Source organism: Plectropomus leopardus, chromosome 18 (genome assembly GCF_026936395.1).
Source record: "Plectropomus leopardus strain MGB_pleo_1.0 chromosome 18, ASM2693639v1, whole genome shotgun sequence".
NCBI lineage: Eukaryota > Metazoa > Chordata > Actinopteri > Perciformes > Serranidae > Plectropomus > Plectropomus leopardus.
Window position 1 is genome coordinate 29,991,900 of NC_142193.1, and position 19,569 is coordinate 30,011,468.

A 19,569-nucleotide genomic window follows, 5' to 3' on the forward strand; every position below is an offset into this window, starting at 1 on the left:
CGGATCGGATCAACGGATCAATTATCCACCGTGTGAATCACAAACTGCTAAAAAGATCTCATGAAGTGCTCCGCCACGACACTCTAAACACTGTTTATCCATTACCTTTAGTTAACTGTTTCACCCACTTATTCATTACTTTGAGCTCACTACTTTAGCACGTTAACTATTTCAACATGTTTTTCTGCTACTTTAGCTCACTATTATTTTTTTTTTTTATTTTGTCTATCTTTTTTTAGTTTCTTCTATTTTTTGTGATTTATCCATTACTTTAAGCTAGTGTTTAAAGTTTTTTCCTCATTTGCAAACTATATTTAATGCAGATTGCGTTGCATCAAGCAGCCAGTGGTCACATGTTAGAGCTGAATCAATATGGATATGAAGTTTCTGTCATCAGATCACACAAAGATGAAGATGACAAATGACGAATTTCTATTTTAATGCTAAATTTGATTTTTGCATCTAACAGGTTGATGTCGAATCCGCTTGTGTAAAGTTTTTGGTTTTTAGCCTGTACACATGTACAGATGCTCCTAATCAAAGCACCTATTCAAGATTCACTTAATTATCGTGTATTTACACAAAGTGTAATCCAGGAAATCCCGCACAGATTAACTCTAAATCCTGGACAAAAAGATTAAATTTAGTCGCCGGACGGTTTACAAAATCACTTCCAGCCATCGGTCCATTAACATCAGCGGGCTCTCTGACTCATTGTTGAGACAATGAGCTAACCTGAATGAGTTCCTCCTGTGATTCATCAACAAAAAGAGGCTCAACGGAAAACTGTTGGAACAGAAAAACACTGCTGGACATTTCGGTGATCCGTGTCCGAGTGTTTAGATGCAGAGGAGGAAGGACCGTCGCTTAGGAAAGCTCCCCGCGTCTCTCCGCGCGGGATCCCGTAATGGCATCACGTCGGCGTTAGTAGCACTGGTGAGAGTGATGCAACAAGATGGAAACCACTTCTGCCGGTTCCCCTTTATAGCCCCCATCGGCCCCGGGGGCTTCTTTTACTACTTTAGCCCCCCTCCTCCCAAAGCCAGCTCCTCGTCTCTCTCGTTCTCACCGGTTACATCACTCATCTTTTCCGTTCTCACAATCAGATGAAGAGTGGAACGCCGTGTTCATCCTGACCGTGTTGTTCACTTGTAACGAGATTAAGCCATCTCCTCTCCTGCCAGACTTAATCAGGAGGACTTCCAGATTAGCGTGGAAGTCGGTGGGTTTTTCGGAGACTAACGTAGCCGTGTGCTTTCTCTCGCCTCAGATCTTCACTGACGTGCCCCCACTGTATGAAACAGAGCAACACCTTCGACCCCTTCCTCTGCATCTCACTGCCCATTCCTCTGCGACAGACCAGGTGAGTTTATCCACACCGCAGTCCATCATACGAGGTCTCAAAAACAATATTATGGCGTTTTATCAGAGTGTTTCTGTGATGCCTCCCTCAGGGCTGAGCCACATGAAACCTGGATGGACCAAAAAACAGGTTGTTTTCTTGCCACCTTTTACCAATTTCTTACAATTTGCAGGAATTAAATAAATAAATTAAATACAATAGGTTTTTTTAAAAAAAAAGACCTGAAAAATAGCTCAACAAATTATAATAACTATATAAAATAAATATTTTTAAATAATTATGATAATTCTGAATATGGTTTTCTCAACATTTTCCCCAAGCCTTTAAAACAAATAATTTTCTACATTTATTCATTTATTGCAGTTGAAATTAAATCAGTTTTCTCAAAAAGGGGTCTGAATGCAGCACAAGAAAAGGTAAAAGGTGACAAGAAAAAACAACCTGGAAATTAATGTAAAAAAAAATAGAGACAGAGAAATAATTTTAAAAAATTAAAAATAAAATGCAAAAGGGGGAAAATGTCCAAAAACAATATTTATGATTATTATAATTATATATTCAAAATATGTTACAGAATACTTTAAATTTTTGGGCCATTTCTTGTCAAGTTCCTCTAATGTTTTTGAAAGAAATCAACCCAATTTGCTCAGGTTTTAAAGGGTTACGACAGTATCACAATATTTTAAGGCTATAACTTATTACACAATATATATCTCAATAATTTAAAATCTCCTGTGAACTACTGTAAACTACTAATAATGAAGTACAGTTACAGATACAGTAGCTCCTGACAGTTTATTTCTCTTTAGCAGAAACGTTTGCTGATGTTTGTGTTGTTGCTATAAATGCTTCGTTCTTTCAGCATTAGATTGTGTTGTTAATGTTGAGCTGGGCGACATGGCTCTGAAATAATATCACAATATTTTTAGGCTATACATAATAAAAATCTTGATATTTTGAAATCTCCTCTAAACTACTGTAAAGACCTAAAATGCAAAATGATTAAATGAACTACGGTTGCATATAAAGCAGCTCATTAAATAAAGATACATAAACTACTGTGAAATTAAAGTTTCATACATTTCTGTTGTAATGTTAAATAAATTATGAAGTTAAATAAAAAAAATATCTATATTTACGCCGATATGCTCCAATATCTCTGTGAAAGGGTCATAATATGGTTTGAAACAATCTAATTGAAGAACTGATCCTGTTTACCTATTTTTACACTTTTTGTACAAATTAAATAAAACATATGACAATGATTCGTCGAGAGTTATAGATTTTGTTACTTTAGGACGAAGCCGCACTCCCAACATTTTCTCTCCTACATCTGTCCCTAAATTCATATTCACAGTACAGACACGAGCGCAGCATCAATCATCGAACTCCCTGTGAGACAGAAAAACGTGGAAATATTTCTTTTTAAAAGCAGGGTAACAATAAGAGCTGCTGCTGGACTTCACCCAGCTTTGTTCACGCACCACATACAGTAGGAACACAAGTAATTGTGAAGCTGGAGGGCCGGTACCGAAAAGGAAAAGCTGGTGGAAAACCCTCTCCACATCGAGGAACAATGTCGTATTCAACTTTACATCACAACAGAGCCGCAGCCTCCGTGTCAGGTCGACCAGGTTCAGCCTGCTCAGGAAATCCTGACATTTTCACCCAGGGAGACCCCATTCACTCCTTTCACAGCTGCTCGCTCTCGCACTTTATTCATGTCTCTTTGTCAAACACAAAAAAACAAAATTCCTCACGCAAAGACTGGGCTTTTTGTTTGAACCCTTTAAAACCTGGATCGGCATTAGTTTTCGTGTGCTGTGTTCAGACACATTTCACAAATATTTAAACCTTTGAAATATGAATAAATTGGTTTGATTTCTGTCAAAAAAAAAGAGAAAATTAAATCAGCAACTTGGCAGGAAATTTATCACAAATTGCAAAAATAAATAAAATAAAAAAAGATTGCCTAAAAATTTACAAAAAAGTGCTTAAAATAATAATAAAAAATGAAAATAACTAATAATAACTATAATTTAAAAAAATGTATTTATAATAATGTTAATACAAGAGTTTTCTGGACGTATTTCTTAAGCTTATTTTTGATAATTTTCTAAATCTTGCAAAATGCTGGACATTTCTTTCCAAGATGCTCATTTTCTTTTTTTTACCCCATGTTTTAAAAAAATTTTAAAAAAACATTTTTTAAAAACAGAATTTGCTCAAAGGTTCAGAGATACATGTGAGAGGCATTTAAATAAGTGCAGGAGAAGTGATGTCAGTCCAGGTTTTAAAGGGTTAAATAGGGTGGTGGGTACAAAGGGATTTTTTAAAAAAAGGGATTTTATATATATTTATATATATTATATAATATAAGTTCATATTCATATTCTCCAGCTACACATTCAACGAATCAATATATCTTTTTGTCAAAAATGTCACTTTAAATCGTCTGTATTTTGATTTTGAGTCTTTCGTGTGTTTGACACACAGACGTGTTGATCACTATTTTAACGTTCGCCAGGGTTTCTTCTCGCTGGTTATTTCCTTCCTTTTATTTTTTAATCTTGGAAATAGTGCACGCGAGTTCATCCAGCATCCCTTCTAATTTGGGAAATTGTTTTTAAGAGCTTCGCTCTGCCGGCGAGCCAAGTTGAAAGCATTCAGTTACCTTCCTGTGTTTTTCCTGCGCGGCAGACAGGGTGAGAGAAAACGCTTCTGAGGGATAAACTGAGGAGAAAACAGAAGGATCGTCTCCTAAAATATTTTTCTTGTGCGTGTGAAGAGTTCAGCTCCTCCCAGCCAGATCACGTCTGTGCGTCTGTTTGTTAGCAAACCGACGTTTTCTGTGCCCAGCTCTCCAAACACGGGGCTCCATCCCTCTGCAATCATGTGCTCTTTGCATGTTAGATGATTTTGTTTACTCTTTATTTCAACATTTGAGCAAATTGGCTTGATTTCTTTTGAAAACATTCAAAAAAGGCGATGAGCAACTTTACAAGAAATGGCTCAAAAAAGAAAGAATTTAGTAACATAGGTACAAGAAAAATACCAGAAAATAAGTTGAAAAAAAGACTTTATAAATAAATATATAGTTTTCTGGGTAATTTAGGGAGAAATTACCCCAAAATTATGCAAAATATTTCTAAAAAAGATGAAAAAATTGAGAAAAACCTAAAGAAAATTAAATGAAATTAAAAAAAAAAAAATAAGGAAACTACCTGAGTCTGTGCTTAAAATTCTGTAAAATAATTTTAAATATATAATCACATTAATTATTAATGGACATTTTTTTTGGACATTTTTCCCAGCTTCTTTAAAGAAAATTTTCCAAACCTGCTAATTTCCTGTTATTTGCAGGACGGTTTGTGCCAAATTTCTTATTACTTTTTTCCCAATAAAAGTTGAAGGTTTAAATAGTTATTATATTAATAATAATAATAAAATGTATTTGTAGAGCACTTTTCAAGCAAAAGCACAACGTGATTTCCAAAAAAAATTATGAAACATATGCATAAACATACACACACGTACACACAAAGACAGAGAATATGTCAAATGTATGAATCATGAATGAATTTATTATTTATGAAGATGTTTAGAAGCAGCACAAGAGACGTGATGTCTCTCCAGGTGTTAAAGGGTTAAAGCTGAGCTTTTGTGTGGATCTCATTAAAATTTGTTTTTATTTACATTTTAACTGAAAATTGTCTCATCAGATGGAAGCAAAACGAGAGGGTGTTTTGTCAAAAAAAAAAAGGTAATCATCGTCTCAAATTATTGCTTAAATTAAAGCTGTAAGTGAACAATAAAATCCAGCACCCTGCAGAGCGCTCTGGCGGTTACACTGTTTTGTTTTGTCCACGCTGGTACGAAAAACGAAATTAGCATAAATTGGGGATACCTCCCTGAGCCGAGGCTTGATGAGCGCAGCCAATTACTGTTCACTTTTCGCTGTTCTCTTTTGAAGTTTCCACCCAAATCTGTGAAACAGGAGCAAACACGCGGCGCTTCATTTGTTTTTTGGGTTTTTTTGTCTCAGATGCTCAGATTTAACAACACTCTGACAGAAGCAGCAGATTTATGGAGATACTGGTGTTGTTGAATCTTTAAACTGGCTTCCAGTTAATTACAGAGCTGCTTCTAAAACCTGCTGCTGGTTTTTAAATCTCTGCATGGCTCGGGGCAAAAATACACTCATGATATGCTTGAAGAATATAAACCGGGTGGTCCCTAAAATCAGAGGTTCCAAACCCCTGGGCTGTGGACCGTTACGGGGTCCCTGAGCATTCGCTACTGGACCAATTATACCTACTGTAACTGCAATTATATAACTTTATGGGACATTTTTGTGGTAATTAACTTAAACTTTACTTGTAGTAAACTAACTTAAACATAAACTTAAACTAAAATAACACAGTAAACTTAGTACTGTTTTGTGTTTTTATGAAGGTTGCAAATTGTAGGCACGTTCCTTTAATCGATTAATCAATAAAATGAACAATTGATTAATTATTTTTTGAAAAAATATAAGAACTTTGCTAATTTTACCAACTGCTTTTAATCTTCAGTCGAAGCTCACAGCAACATATCACATATATTATGACAGCATTTCATTTCCTGATTGATTAATCAATTAAATTTCACATGTTCGATTAAATTCTTAATGACCGATTAATCGATCATTGATTAGTTGTTATCATCCCTAGTTTTTATATATGAGTTGTCTCTCTCATGCTGACACAGATATTCGTCAGAATGCCAAAAAAAGTCATTTGTTTTTAGCCCAGCGTTTAAACATGACATTAAAAATCGCTAACACAAGACAAAGGTGATTTTCAGAGCTTACTGTGTAACTTTAGAGCTTTTTGCTCACTGATCTCCGAACGCTTCAGGTCCGTATTTGTTCTGTCTCTGCTGATGCTGAGTGTCTCTGTGTCTGTCCACAGACAGAGACACACTTTGACCTTCATTTTTTTATTTAAACATCCGGAGAATCTCAGCTATATCGACACAAAGATCATAATTATCACAACACGGCATCACATGAAATTCCTGCACAAGTTAAAAAATTTCAACTTGTGCAACATTTTCACGTCCATTGCCCCGCCTGGCGTGAATTTGCGTTTATTCGTGTCTTTGCATCGACTTTGTTTTTAAACCCGCCGTGCAAAATGCTCGCATCGTGTTCAGTGTGAACGCGCCATGAGAGCACAAACATCGTGAACATGCAAAACCGTCTCTTTGGCTGCAGAGTCGAGATTATTCTGAGTTTGTGCAGCAGACTGTGAGCTGCCACCTGCTGCTGGATGTCCTCAGCACTCACCTGTGATAAAACCTGTAAACTCTGATGACTGTGGCAAAATTTTTAATCTTTTTTTTAATGTTAGAAGCTTCTGGTTTAGATGTTTTCTTGCTTTTTTTGTCATCTTTCAGAAGCAATGACCTGCCTTTAGATCGTCATTTTTTGTCTTTTTTAATTTACTCCAGGATAAGAAAATCAATTTTTCCATATAATAATCTCTTGGCTGTGTGTTTCTGTAACACCAGCTGCGGTCTCCAGGCCGCAGACTCCCACAGGTACCTGATCAGGTTCCTCTGTTTCTCCTCGGCGTGCTGTTACTCAGAGAAGCCATTATGTCGCGGCACCCCGCTCATGTCAGCGCTGCCTCTGGAGAGGTCAGAGCCAAGCGCTCGCTCTCTCTGTTTTAAAAAATGCAATAGAGATTCCATTATTTGGCACACATAAAAATAAGTCCTAATGATCTATTATTAATGTTAAAATGTATTGATTTATTCATGAAAGTCTTCTTTTGTCCCTTCCTGGTCGTAGAGGAGGCTGCAGAAGAAATGGCACAGAAATTAAAATAGAAGCTGTTCTATTTCTTACTGTCTCTGATTGTGTGTGTGTGTGTGTGTGTGTGTGTGTGTGTGTGTGTGTGTGTGTGTGTGTGTGTGTGTGTGTGTGTGTGTGTGTGTGTGTGTGTGTGTGTGTGTGTCAGGTCGCTGTGTGTGATTCTGGTGTTCAGCACTAAAGGACAGCGGTACCTGCGGGTCGGGCTGGCTGTGCCTCTGTTCGGCTCCGTGGCCTGTCTGAGGAGGATGGTGGCTGACGAGGGGAAAATCTCCCCAGACCAGGTAACTAAAACCAGGAACAAATACTCCGTTTGTGATGTTTGAGGTCGATATACATTTACAGTAAAAATATCAGTAATTAGAAATTGGAATATAAAAAACTCCAACAGCAAATGTTTAATCAAAACTGAAACTTTCAACATCAAATACAGCAAGTTCCTAGTAACTTTTTTTAAAAAGTTAAGTTAAAAAAAAAAAAAGTGGCTCACTGAGGTTTTGCAAATTCAAAGTTCCTCCAGTGCTGACACTTTATTTACATAAAAATAAAATGCAGGTTCAGATCATCTGCAAAATGCCAAATATCTGCCCTAATTATCAGCCAGCCTGATAATCTGTCGACCCCTGGACTCTTTTTTTACTGTTTTAAACTGCTGTAACCGAGCAGCACAGCAGCTCGTCTCGGCTGCCACAAGTGTTATTGTAATGATTTTTTTTATTGTATTGTGACTTTTACTTGAGCGCCATTGGCTGAAATTTACCCACACTCTCTTGGCCGACATTAACCCTTGAATCCAGGATTGATGTCACTTTTCTTGTACTTCATTCAGGCATCGTTCACAAGTATTTAAACCTTTCAGCGTTGAACGTGCAAGGAATTTGTAGATTCAGAAAACTTTATTTTTTTAAAGTTTGGGGAAAATGTATGTCTTTATAATTATCACATTCGGATATTTAAGATAAGTTACATAATTATTATATTTTTAACAGTTTTGTGGTTTTTTGTTTCTTTTTTGCACTTTCATGGTTTTAGTTTGTGCTGTGTCACTTTCTAGGGAAACGTGGACATAACACGTGTGTTTTTGTGCTAATTTTCAAATTATTTTCTTGTACTGTTACTATAATATTTTAAAGCATTATTGTAACTTGCTGATCACTTTTTCGGGTCTTTTTTTACTTTAACAATTTTTGTGCTCATTTTCAGATTATTGTACTTTTTACTAATTTCTGTCTCATTTTTGGGTTATTTTCTTTCTTTCTTTATTTTCTCTTGTTGCTCGATGCCTTTTCATGTCCGTGACAGAAATCAAGTCCCCGGTTTAAAAGGGGTTTAGCTAAATCTGAGATTAGGAGGAATAAAAGTGCCAAAAATGGCACTCAATCAAGTGGGTTCAAAGTTCACTCTCACGGCATTATGAGATTTATGAGATTTGGCAACATAACAAGGAAACTAATGTGTGTTTGTGTGTGTTTTCGTCTCCAGGTGATCCTGACGGAGGTTTACTCCACAGGGTTTCAGCGCTCCTTCTTTGATGAGGACGATCTGACCAGCATAGCTGAGAACGATGTCGTCTACGCCTTTCAGGCTCCGCCCCTTTACATCAGAGGAGGCTCAGCACGGATCTCAGGTATGAAGATAAGATGAAATAAGATAAGATATAACTGAGTGTATTACGAGGAAAATGGCTGTGCAGCCGTTGCAAAACAAAGTTGGAAGGGTGCAGATAGAAAGACTCAAATGTCGGTGCAAAACATAAAGTTAGATGACAGTAAGGTGCAATGCCAAAAATGTATCAGTATGAATGATAAATATTGTAGGGAAAAATAAACAGACAGTAACAAATAAAGGACATTGCTTTTGTAAAGTCACCAAATCTTCCACGTCTGCATATTACGCTCCAGGTATCCCTCTGCGTCTGTTTTTGACGGTCTGGGATGCTGAAACAAATGCCAGGATGTCAACACAAGCATGTGCTTATGTTTAGGCAACATAAGCATGGATGGTTCAGTTAAAAAAAATCATGGTTTGGCTTCACAATTATGCAGGAAGCGAACATCTGCATAGAAGTCCAGGGTTTGTTTGGCCCACAGCCCGTTTAGTTAGGAGCAGGACACCCAGACCTTTTATTTATTTATTTATACAGGAAAGGAATTAAACGTAACATTAGGTGTGCTCCAGTTAAAACCGGCTGCACTCAGTAAAAAAACTGCTTTTCAGCAACACAGAAACACATTAGAGTACAAAATAAACCAGAAACAATCAAAACACAGGCAGCCACACAGACATTACAGAGTAGAGCAATGTCCCAGGTTTTGATTTTGAGGTGGTTTTGCATCTCTTTGAATTAGTTTTATGGGGTTTTTTGGTCATTTTGTGTGTCTTTGTGGTTGTTTTGCCTCTTTTGTAGGTTATTTTGTGTCTCTTTGCAGAGTTTTTTTGCATCTTTTTGTGGTCATTTTCAGTCTTTTCCTAGTCAGTAAGTGTTGTCTTTGGCTTCACTCAAACACAGCAAAGGTACATACGAACACGTAAAACAATACATCATTAAAAACACACAAATGTACAATATATTTTATTTCTATGGTCATTTTGTGTGTCTTTGTTGTTGTTTTGCCCCCCTTTTTTAAGTTATTTTGTGTGTCTTTGCAGTTTATATGCATCTTTTTGTGGTCATTTTGAGTCTTTTCCTCGTCAGTTACTGTAACTCAAAGAGATCAAACTCTTAATTAAGCATAACCTCAAGTCTTAAAAACATTTAAACAGATGACTTACATAAAAATTTACCAACTGTGCAGTTGTCATGAATAGTGAAATTAACTATAGAGACACGTTTATTTCTGCTTTAAAGTTGGGCATTTTATCATGAGTGTCTGTGGGGATTGACTCTGTATTGGAGCCTGCCTCTAGTGGCCATTAGAGGAACTGCAGTTTTTGTTGCTTCTGCGTTGGCTTCATTTTTCAGTTACAAAAGTTTCCACTTGGGTATAAACAACATAGTTACAACACAGCTGCCATTATATTTGAGCAGAACTAGTTTTGCTTTACTTTAATGTGGATGTGCTCACATATCTCTAAGAAAACAAACCCATTTTATTAATTTACTCTGCTTAATGAAACCCTGAGGGATACTGCAGGGGGTCCTCTGAGAGCACATTAAGCAGAATATAACTTCACATAGAGCTCTGTGAATTACAGCCCCCCCACCGCGCAGACCAGATTTATGTCTTCATTTTATCTGTTTTTCAGCCCGTGATGTAAAAGCTCAGAAGTACCTCGGTGTGCGGCGTATCCCCTCGTTTCTTGCTTTGTGGTGTAAACAAACCGGTTCTGCGGTGTTGTCCTCTCTCACAGGGCTGCAGTCTCAGCTCTGTGTCAACGCTGCTGTTGCACCTGAAAAATATGACTTTCAGTGCTGTAATTTTATTGCTTAGTGGCTGCACAGAGCACTGCTGCCTGAAAGGAGCCCCCCCCCCCCCGACAGACTGGTTGGTCTGTATGCTGGCACAGTCTGAATCCCCGGGGTTAACACTGACTCAGCCTGCAGGGGTTGACATGAAGACTCTGCTGTATTTCACCACTCAACGCTTTTCTGTGCGCTGCAGATGGTCCCGTCTTTCACTCTGACACGTTCGCCCCGTGAGAATACATGTAAGATATTGTCATCAACATCAGCATCTTTAGGCAGACTTTCCATCCATTTTCTGTCACCACTTATGCTTTTAAAGAAGTATTTTTACGATTCGATGTGAGTCGTACGCTACGAGCAGGGTTCAAGAAGTCTAAAAACGCATTGAATTCATTAATCTAAAAATAAGACTTTATTTCATTTTAAATTGACCTAAATTAATTTTTCAAAGGTCTTAAAAATGCTTGACATAGTAAGTAGGATTTTTAAAATTATTTTGTTTTCTAACATTGCATTGTAAAATCTCAAAATAACTACTACTACTAATAATAATAATATATGTTGAATCATTTAATAAATGCCTTTTCTCAATATAATAAATGTTTATGTGTTGCAGGTGATCTGGTGTTCCAGGTAAACAGTACGCTGAAATATGTTTCTAAAAACATTTGAGTTGAGAAATGTGCAGCTCAGTGACAGAATCTCTTTTATTTATTTCTTACATTTTTCTGTGAAACACTCAGCTGTTCTGGAGTCAGAGTCGTTGAAACTAGCAAAGTTTCGCTTTACGGGTCGCGGGGGTCTGTAGTCGAGCCCGGCTGACTCTGGCGAGAGGCGGGTCCACGCTGCACAGGCCGTAAAGGAAAAATTAAGTTACTTAATTTTACAGCTCATAAGTATTTTCAGCCTCGCTGTTTGCAATTAATCAAAGCTATAAAATCATAATAGCATATGAGTAGATGCCATTAAAATCTCATGTTAATGTACAAAATGCACCTTAATTACATATTTTTTCTCTCCAGTCACAGCGGTGATCTGGAATGCTTTTCGGCCGTCTGGCGCCATAAAAATGGGATCTTTATGCCCCTTTAGCATTTATTAAATCAAAAAGGTCTGATCCCAGAAAGACCCCCAATCAGTTTTCCATAAACACTTAACCCTTTAACACCTGAATCCACCTCGGTTTTCTTGTACTACATTTAGACTCTTTTCAAAAAGCATTTAAATCTCTGAAATGGAGAAAATTGGTGATATTAGATACTTTAAAAAATTAATATATAAGAAAAAAAACGCCCAGAAAACTATATTTATAATTCTTATAATTTAAAAAAAAGATGTTACAGAAAAATAATTAAAAATAAATAAATGTCTTGTTGCTTTGTTGTAGTTGTTTTATTTTCTTTCTTTCTGTCTGTCTTCATTTTATTTACAATTTTTTTTGCTTATTTTCTGGTTATTTTCTTGTAACTTTTTACTTATATCTTGCCAATGTTTGGGTCGTGTGTTGTTAAGTTGCTCACCACGTTCTTCCCACGTTTTTGAAAGAAATCAAGTCAGTTTGCTCATGTTTTAAAGGGTTAAAAGAAAGTCAAGATCCAAATTTAAGAGTCTGAAAACAGCAATCAGAGCTCTCACTAAAACTATAAATAATCTAAGTATTTTTTTGTGCTGTGGTAATGTTGAGGAGCAGTTATCGATGTGGATTATGTCCTCGGGTTTTTGATTCGGCGGTTAATGCAGAGCCGATGCATTTTTGGGGCCATTAAAGCAAAATGTGCGGTGAAATCTGAGGGTTTTATCACCGCACGCATTCGTGGCCAGTTTCCTTGTTAGTCGTAACACACTTGATTGATTACATTTTACTGGCATCCATTCAGTAGATTTTAAGGTAAAATACTCACACAGATTTAAAACCTCCTGAAGTGGAGGGCTGTTAGAGGCAGCGTGAGTCACTCAGTAAAGAGTTGTTAAGTGTCTGCTGTGAGTGAAGAAAGTACTTTTGGATTGAGCCGAAAGGAAAAATCAGTGATGACGTGACCTTTCCACTGACTCCCAAACTCCTCACCAGGGACGTGCACAGATACCTGCTAAAGGTGCCCGAGATCCAGCCAGTTTGCAATCTTTGGTCAATGTTTGTGGCACTATCCTCAGTGAAAACACGGCGACAGAACACGCACGTTTGGGGGCTAAAAAGCAGCTAGAAATGCAGCGATGACAAAAAACATGGCAGCAGGCCAGATTAACCCCGTCAGACTGTTCCCAGGATGTAGTCTGGCCCAGCTAAAGTAGACTCCGGGGTGTACGACTCATCTTCATTTTGACTTTCAGGGCTTTCAGCAAGCATGGTGAGTGGACATCTCTCTATTTCTGTGTAACTTCTAGTTATCAGATTGGTAGATCAAAACAAGGTTTTTGCTGTCATTTCTGATGTTTTTTTCGGCTGCTTGGTTTGGCACCAGGGGCCACTCGCCGGTGTTATTTTCAGACTGAACACTTGTTAGCGTTTGGTAGATCTCGGCACTGCAGTTAGGAGAGCTTGTGGTTATTTTTTATTTATTTATTCATTTATTTTGAAGATGCTTTTCTTGTGGGGGGGCATGCAGCAAAGGGCCGAGGCCGGAATCGAACCCACGGCTGCTGCAGCATTGACACAGGCTCTATACATGGCATGCCTGCTCTATCCACCTAGCCACTGGGCGCCCCACGGTGTAGTTATTTGAGCTCAAAGTTAAAGAAATAAATCAAAATTGAGCACTATATCCTTGATTATTTTGTGTATCTGAATTTGGGGGGTATAATAACCGGTGGTATAAACTGGACGAGCCTCTGGACTAGTCTGGCCAGGGGTATATTTTGGGCTGTTACACCGCTTTTGTTGTGTGTCAGTCTTGAACAAACTGTATATAAACATGTTGTCGCATCCCCGATTACCCCAACAATACGCAAGTGATGCCAAAATATCCCGGATACAGCTCCTTTTTGAAGAATTAAATGACTCATTAAAACCAAATTTATTAGAAAAACGATGACTTGATTCACTTAATTTTGCTGAGATCAGACTCGGTACATCGTCATCATCTTTTAAATCCCTTCTTAAGACTTTCTTTTATAGGATAGTATTTTTAAATATTTAATATGCGACGTTTTATCATCCCTCTCACCGTCATTGTACGCTACTGGCATAAAAATGTTTCCAGTATTAATTTTATGATTAATGTTTTGTTTGCACTTTATTTTATTGATGTTTTATTTCTGTCTTGTTTTTAATCTGCTGCTTGTCTGTAAAGCACTTTGTGACCTTGTTAAGAAAAGTGCTATATAAATAAAGGTTATTATATTATTGTTAAAAAAGCATCAGGGTGATTAAAACCGCCTTAAGTGACAGAAACCGTCTTGTGGAGAAATTTATTTTAATTTTTTTTTATCATGTGTTCCTGTAACTAGTAGAACCAAAGTGCCAGAATAAATGTTTAAAAAAAAGAAAAATTACACGAAAAAAGCACAGAAAATTTTAAAACATTTTTGTAAAATATATAATTATAATGATTATAAATATATTATTCTGGACATTATCTTCCTAGTTTTTGATCAAACTTAATAATTCTTCCTCCTTTTTAATCCTAATTTTTAAATAATTTTCTTCATTACAATTAATTTTCACCTTTTGCTTATTTCTTGCAAAAAACACACAAAAAAACCTGTCAAAATACAAAAAAGAGATGAAAAACAGTTTCAAATATTAGAATTCTGTAAATTAATTTTACATATTTATATAATTTATAATTTTAAATATAGTTTTCTGAGGAGCTTTTTAAAAATAATTTTCTGAGTATTCAGATTTCTTTATGGAACATTTCTTGCTATGTGGGTCACTGACTTTTTTTTCCCCAAGGTCTCAAATGGTTAAACAGCTTGTGAGAGGCGTTTGAACACACAAGAAAACTGTTATCGAACCAGGTTTTTAAGGGTTAAGAAAACAGCAGCTTTAGGCGATGAACAGACCACCGGCCTTTTGCTCCTGTAGAACTGTGACGGTTAAAACAGAGCCGAAATGTCTCCTTGATGAATAACAGTGAAAAAACAGTTTTGTGTTTGGATTGCAGCGTTTCCATGTACCCACCATATGGCTATCAAGTAATCGAGGTTTACATTAAAAATTAATAATGTAGAAAATCTCTTTGGGATTTGGCGATGCGCTGACAGAAATTAATAAGCACCGTGTCATCGTTGGAAAGTGCTGCTGCCAAGGACGAGACTTGAATATGGGATCACCTGCCAAATTATATTTGGAAACAGATAATTGGCTTTTGGTTTAGTATCCATTTTACTTTCTTTTATCTGTGTTACAAACAGAAAACAGAGACTCACTCCTTAATTCAGCGCCCGCTTTTCATTCTGTTTGATGACTCACACTAAGTTTTTTTAATAGACGGACAGTCAGTCAAACTCAGATGCCCTAAATAAATATACCAGAGTTCAGTGGTGGCTGCGAGGGAGTGGACGTCTGTGCAGCTGTGCAGTGTTTGTCTTCAGGTTCCTGTCTGCTGAGTCCCACTGTAGCACAAAGGATTCTGGAAACACTTCAGCACAGAAACCCGAAAACACAGTTGCTGCCTGCATTTGTGCCTCAGTTAAAGCCAAAGGAGGCTTTCAAATCAGGGACTTAGGCCTGAGCACAGTTTGACCACAAAGTCCAGTTTATTTGATCAGTATGAACCAAGCAGCTGAAAAATGAAGCAAATGCAAAAGTGCCAAAAACTGCAGTTCCTCTAATGGCCACTAGAGGCCGGCTCCAAGAGCGAGTAAATCCATATAGACCGTCATGTTAAAATGCCAAATAAACAGCCTTGCACAAAAACAGTTTGGGTCTTTATAGCTACTTTCAACATTCATGACAACTGTACGAGTTTTAAATTTTTATATAACTTAACTGTTTAAATGTTTTTAAGACTTGAAGTTATGCATAATTAAGGGTGTGACCTCTTTGAGTGACAGCTGGGTGCCGTCCATTGACGAGTTGATACTGCAGCAATCTGACCGCACACAGGTCCAGGGACCCCTACTGTCAGGGACTCCTTGTTCTTCATCTGCAAACTGTCACTCAAATTAACAGTTACTGACCACAACAAGGCTCAAAATGACCACAAAATGATGCAAATAAACTGCAAAGAGACACAAAATAACCCAAAAAGAGGGGCAAAACAACCACAAAGACACACAAAATGACCAAAAGAAACAGAAATTACATCAAAAATGTTTTTGTATGTATGTGTGTGTATATATATATATATATATATATATATATATATATATATACATATATACTGATACCAACAGTATCAGTACCAACAACCGATTATTGTGCATCCCTACTGAAGATGTTGCCATAGCTTTCACTCTTTCAGTCAGTTTTCAGTTTATGAAAGTAAATTTTAACATTTTGGTGGCCTTCAAAAAGTTGACAGTTGGATTGTCATATTTTTCTTGTAAGTACATATTGTTTTAATGCTTTCACCGAGTTTTTCAGTAGCAAAAATTAGCATTAACATTATCACAGTTAAGCTGTAAATACACTGTGTAACCAGGCTAGCAGTTAGCATTAGGGTTACCTCCACCCTCTCGTCCAAATATGGTCGCACCAAAACGCCAACATGGCAACAGCCAAAATGCCAGCATTTCAACACGACGCCGTCCTGCCACGATTCATACGGCAGGTTCAATCTGCCACATCCGTCCAGTCTTAAGTGACGCTGCCCGTGCACATATCGATTAAATGTGGCAGGTGCCTTCTGGCTGTCTGCAGGCATGTAATAACACTGCAGCCATTCGGCAACGTCTCAGGTGCAACATTTGCCTCTTAGCATGGCCAGTTGACATCGAAAGCACTGATAAAGAGGCGCTATTTTAAGAGTTTGGAATGCGAACGGGCTTGAAAAGCAGGTCCAACATAACCATCGTAAAGACAGTTGATGTTTTTGAAGCTTTCCTCGTGCAGAAATCAGAAAAGCAAAAGACGGGAGACCACAAACCAATGGGTGACACCAAAGTGGCTGCATCTATTATTTTTTTAAGTCTATGATTTAGACAGTCAAAATAAGCTTCAAGTCAGATAACGTGTGCTTCTTTGTTCAGACCTTGAATATGACTGTGCAGAGAGCTAATGGGTTTGGGCGGTGAGGGTGTTTTAGCTGTGGGCAGAGTGGATCCCTTTAGGGGCAGAGGTGTTTAATTATGGGCTTTCACATCATCTGTCTGTGTTTAGTCTGGCTCATCTTTCTGTGTGTTTGTTTGACTAAAGAAGCCTCAGAGTGTACGGGAACGATGAGTTCACAGGCTTCCTGCGGTTTCCCAGAATTAGTGTGAGGCTTTTTGGTAATAAGAGATTTGGATCAGCAGGTATGTAGGTTAAACAAAGTGAGCTTTTGTTGTGGTGTTTGTAAGTGTGTGTGCATTTTCACGTACTTATGTGTTGTGCTGGAAGTGCCATTTTCAGTACAGCTATGGGAATTATCCAACAGTGTTAAAGCACGCACACACATTTCACACCATTATTCATCCTGTAAACAAGGTAAAAAATAAAACGGAGAGCAGTGATGGTAGCCTTGACAAAAAAAAAGTAGAAACAGTCCAGTTTTTGACAGTGAGCTATAAAAAAATGATTTAATAAGCGATGAGAGGCAGGTCTCCTCCCCAGAGTCCCTGTATAAATCTTGGCGGGACAAGCCGGGAGGTGACCTCTGCATTTTACTGCTGTTTCATGAACACGTTTCGCCAGCCATTTAAAAGCAGATTTTTGCCCATAAATCATTCCCATAGCTGTCAGAGGTCGCTGCTCATGTAAATTACAGAACGCGATTAAAGCGTGTTTTATCTTTGGCTTCATTAGCGCGACATTAATAAATGAAAAGCTGTGCATACTCATCATTACGCTCATTTTCAGGGTCAAGACGCTGCAATCAGAGGGTTACTGTTAAAGCTGCAGTGGTTTATACAGAGACTGTGATTAGTTTGGAAACAGTCATACAGAACACTGCTTAAAGGAATTTTTTAAAGTAATTATACATAGTCAGTATATTATATACATTAGATGTCAGTCAGCATTCCCCCAGTTTGGAGAAGCAGACTTTGGCACAAAAGCTAAGCAACGCACTGCTGTGGAGGCGTCAGCAACAAAACTTATTTTAGCCACTTTAAAAGAGTCCCAATTTAAAAACAAACAAACGAAAAATAATCAATCAGTTTAAGTGCAAGCTGCATACTGCTTTACCTTCCATCAGACAGCCCGTTCTGATGGGAAAGCAGTTAAAAACTCCATCTTTGCTCTTGTCAAAGTCACCAGACTCCATTGACAAAAACAGTAATTTACCAAAAGCACTAGACAAAGAGAGGGAGGAGAGCCGGCATCAGGGCGAGGCTGACCGAGAGCTGTTCCTCTACCAAGACTTCTTCTGGTTAATGTCCGGTCGCAAGAGAATAAAGTGGATGAGATGCAATTAAGGCTCATTCAGCAACGGGAGATCAGAGACTGCTCTGCACACATCTTCACCAGGACATGGTTAACCCCTAACATCCCAGATCAAGCTGTTGCGCTGGATGGACTGACCTTGTAGGAGCCATTTGGACACAAGACGGATGCAAATTCAAAAAGTGCACTGCAGGAATTGAATGATGCCACCAGCAGCAACGTCAGCAAGCACCTGGATGGAATTTTCATAGTAGTTGCTGATTTTAATCAACTCATCTTTCAACTTTCAAATACAACACAAATCAAGGACAAAAGTAATTTAGTTTTTTAAACCTGGTTTTAAAAATGACCAATAAATCAACCTTCTACCTTCTAAAGCTTTTAGACACCAAAGTCACACAATAAAACTTTGAAATATCTGTTCAAGGCAGTGGTAGAGCAGTTGCACCAGCAGTAACTTGCCATCTAAAGTTTAACCTCAAAGTGACGCTGGTTGCACCATCTAGGCTTAAGCCTTCTTCTCAGTAAGATTATGCGTAAATCCTGTGTCTAGTCAGGAGCAGGCGTAAAGTCAGAAACTGAACTGTCTCTAAAAATCAAGAGCCACAAAGTTGAACAGCAACCCAGGATGGATTCCTTGCAAAACTGAGAAGTGCATTGCTGATGTCCATTATCACTCAAGATAATAAACTTGAAGGCAAATGTCACTTTGGTCCGTTCAGATGCTTGTGTGATCCTTATTTTTCAATACCAGCAATCAAACGCAGACACACCTCTCCTGTGCAGTTCCATTAATCGTCAAATGTTGATGTCTGTTTTTTTCCTCCAAAAAAGCAAATTAAAAAGTTGCTTACAAATGAGAAAGTTACATAAAAGCGCGACAGCTGGAGAATATCAATGTGTCCTAGCAACACCTCAGCAACAGCCTGAGCATTAATGTGAATGTGCATCAAGGCTGGTCGTAATTAAGACTCAGCTTAAGTTTGGTCGGTGCAACGTATGTAAAGTTTTTTCTAAAAACTAGTCTCAACAAAGACCGACTTAGCAGTAGGGACCAGGCTTATTTAAGATCAGTTGGTGCAGCCGACTTTAGCAGCTCCTGTGTTGAATCACTGTTTTTCTCAGTGGAGTTTGGCTATGAAGAAGGCAAAAAAAAGGCTTCATTTTCCCACTGAAAGTCACAGGCAGACATTAAGGTAAAGCAGTAAAAAAATACACTTAATCTAGCAAACATTTAAAAAAACGTTGATATTTTTTTAGGTGGCTAGAATTCGTTTTGTGGCAGACCCCTCCACAGCAGCTCAGCATCCATGTCGGACTTCGTTTCTCCAAACTGGGGGCGTGCCGATTCCTGTCTACAGTGGAAATAAACCGTCTGTGCATAAGTAATCCATACAAACTTCAAAAAAGGGAACCCTCCCTTTAACGTCGCCACACCCCAATTATTTCCGTAAGAGGAGGGATGAGCCGGCAGAGAC

The 19,569-nt window shown here is 37.9% G+C and overlaps 1 protein-coding gene across 1 annotated transcript in view; it reads left to right on the forward strand.

Moving 5' to 3' along the window:
* The window catches only part of usp43b (ubiquitin specific peptidase 43b), a 96,161-nt gene that overhangs the window by 46,857 nt on the left and 29,735 nt on the right, over window positions 1-19,569 (forward strand). The window contains exons 4-6 of the mRNA XM_042504290.2: window positions 1,271-1,363; window positions 7,369-7,504; window positions 8,703-8,847. Of these exons, the coding sequence (XP_042360224.2) occupies window positions 1,271-1,363; window positions 7,369-7,504; window positions 8,703-8,847 (374 nt within the window). The remainder of the gene's footprint in view (window positions 1-1,270; window positions 1,364-7,368; window positions 7,505-8,702; window positions 8,848-19,569) is intronic.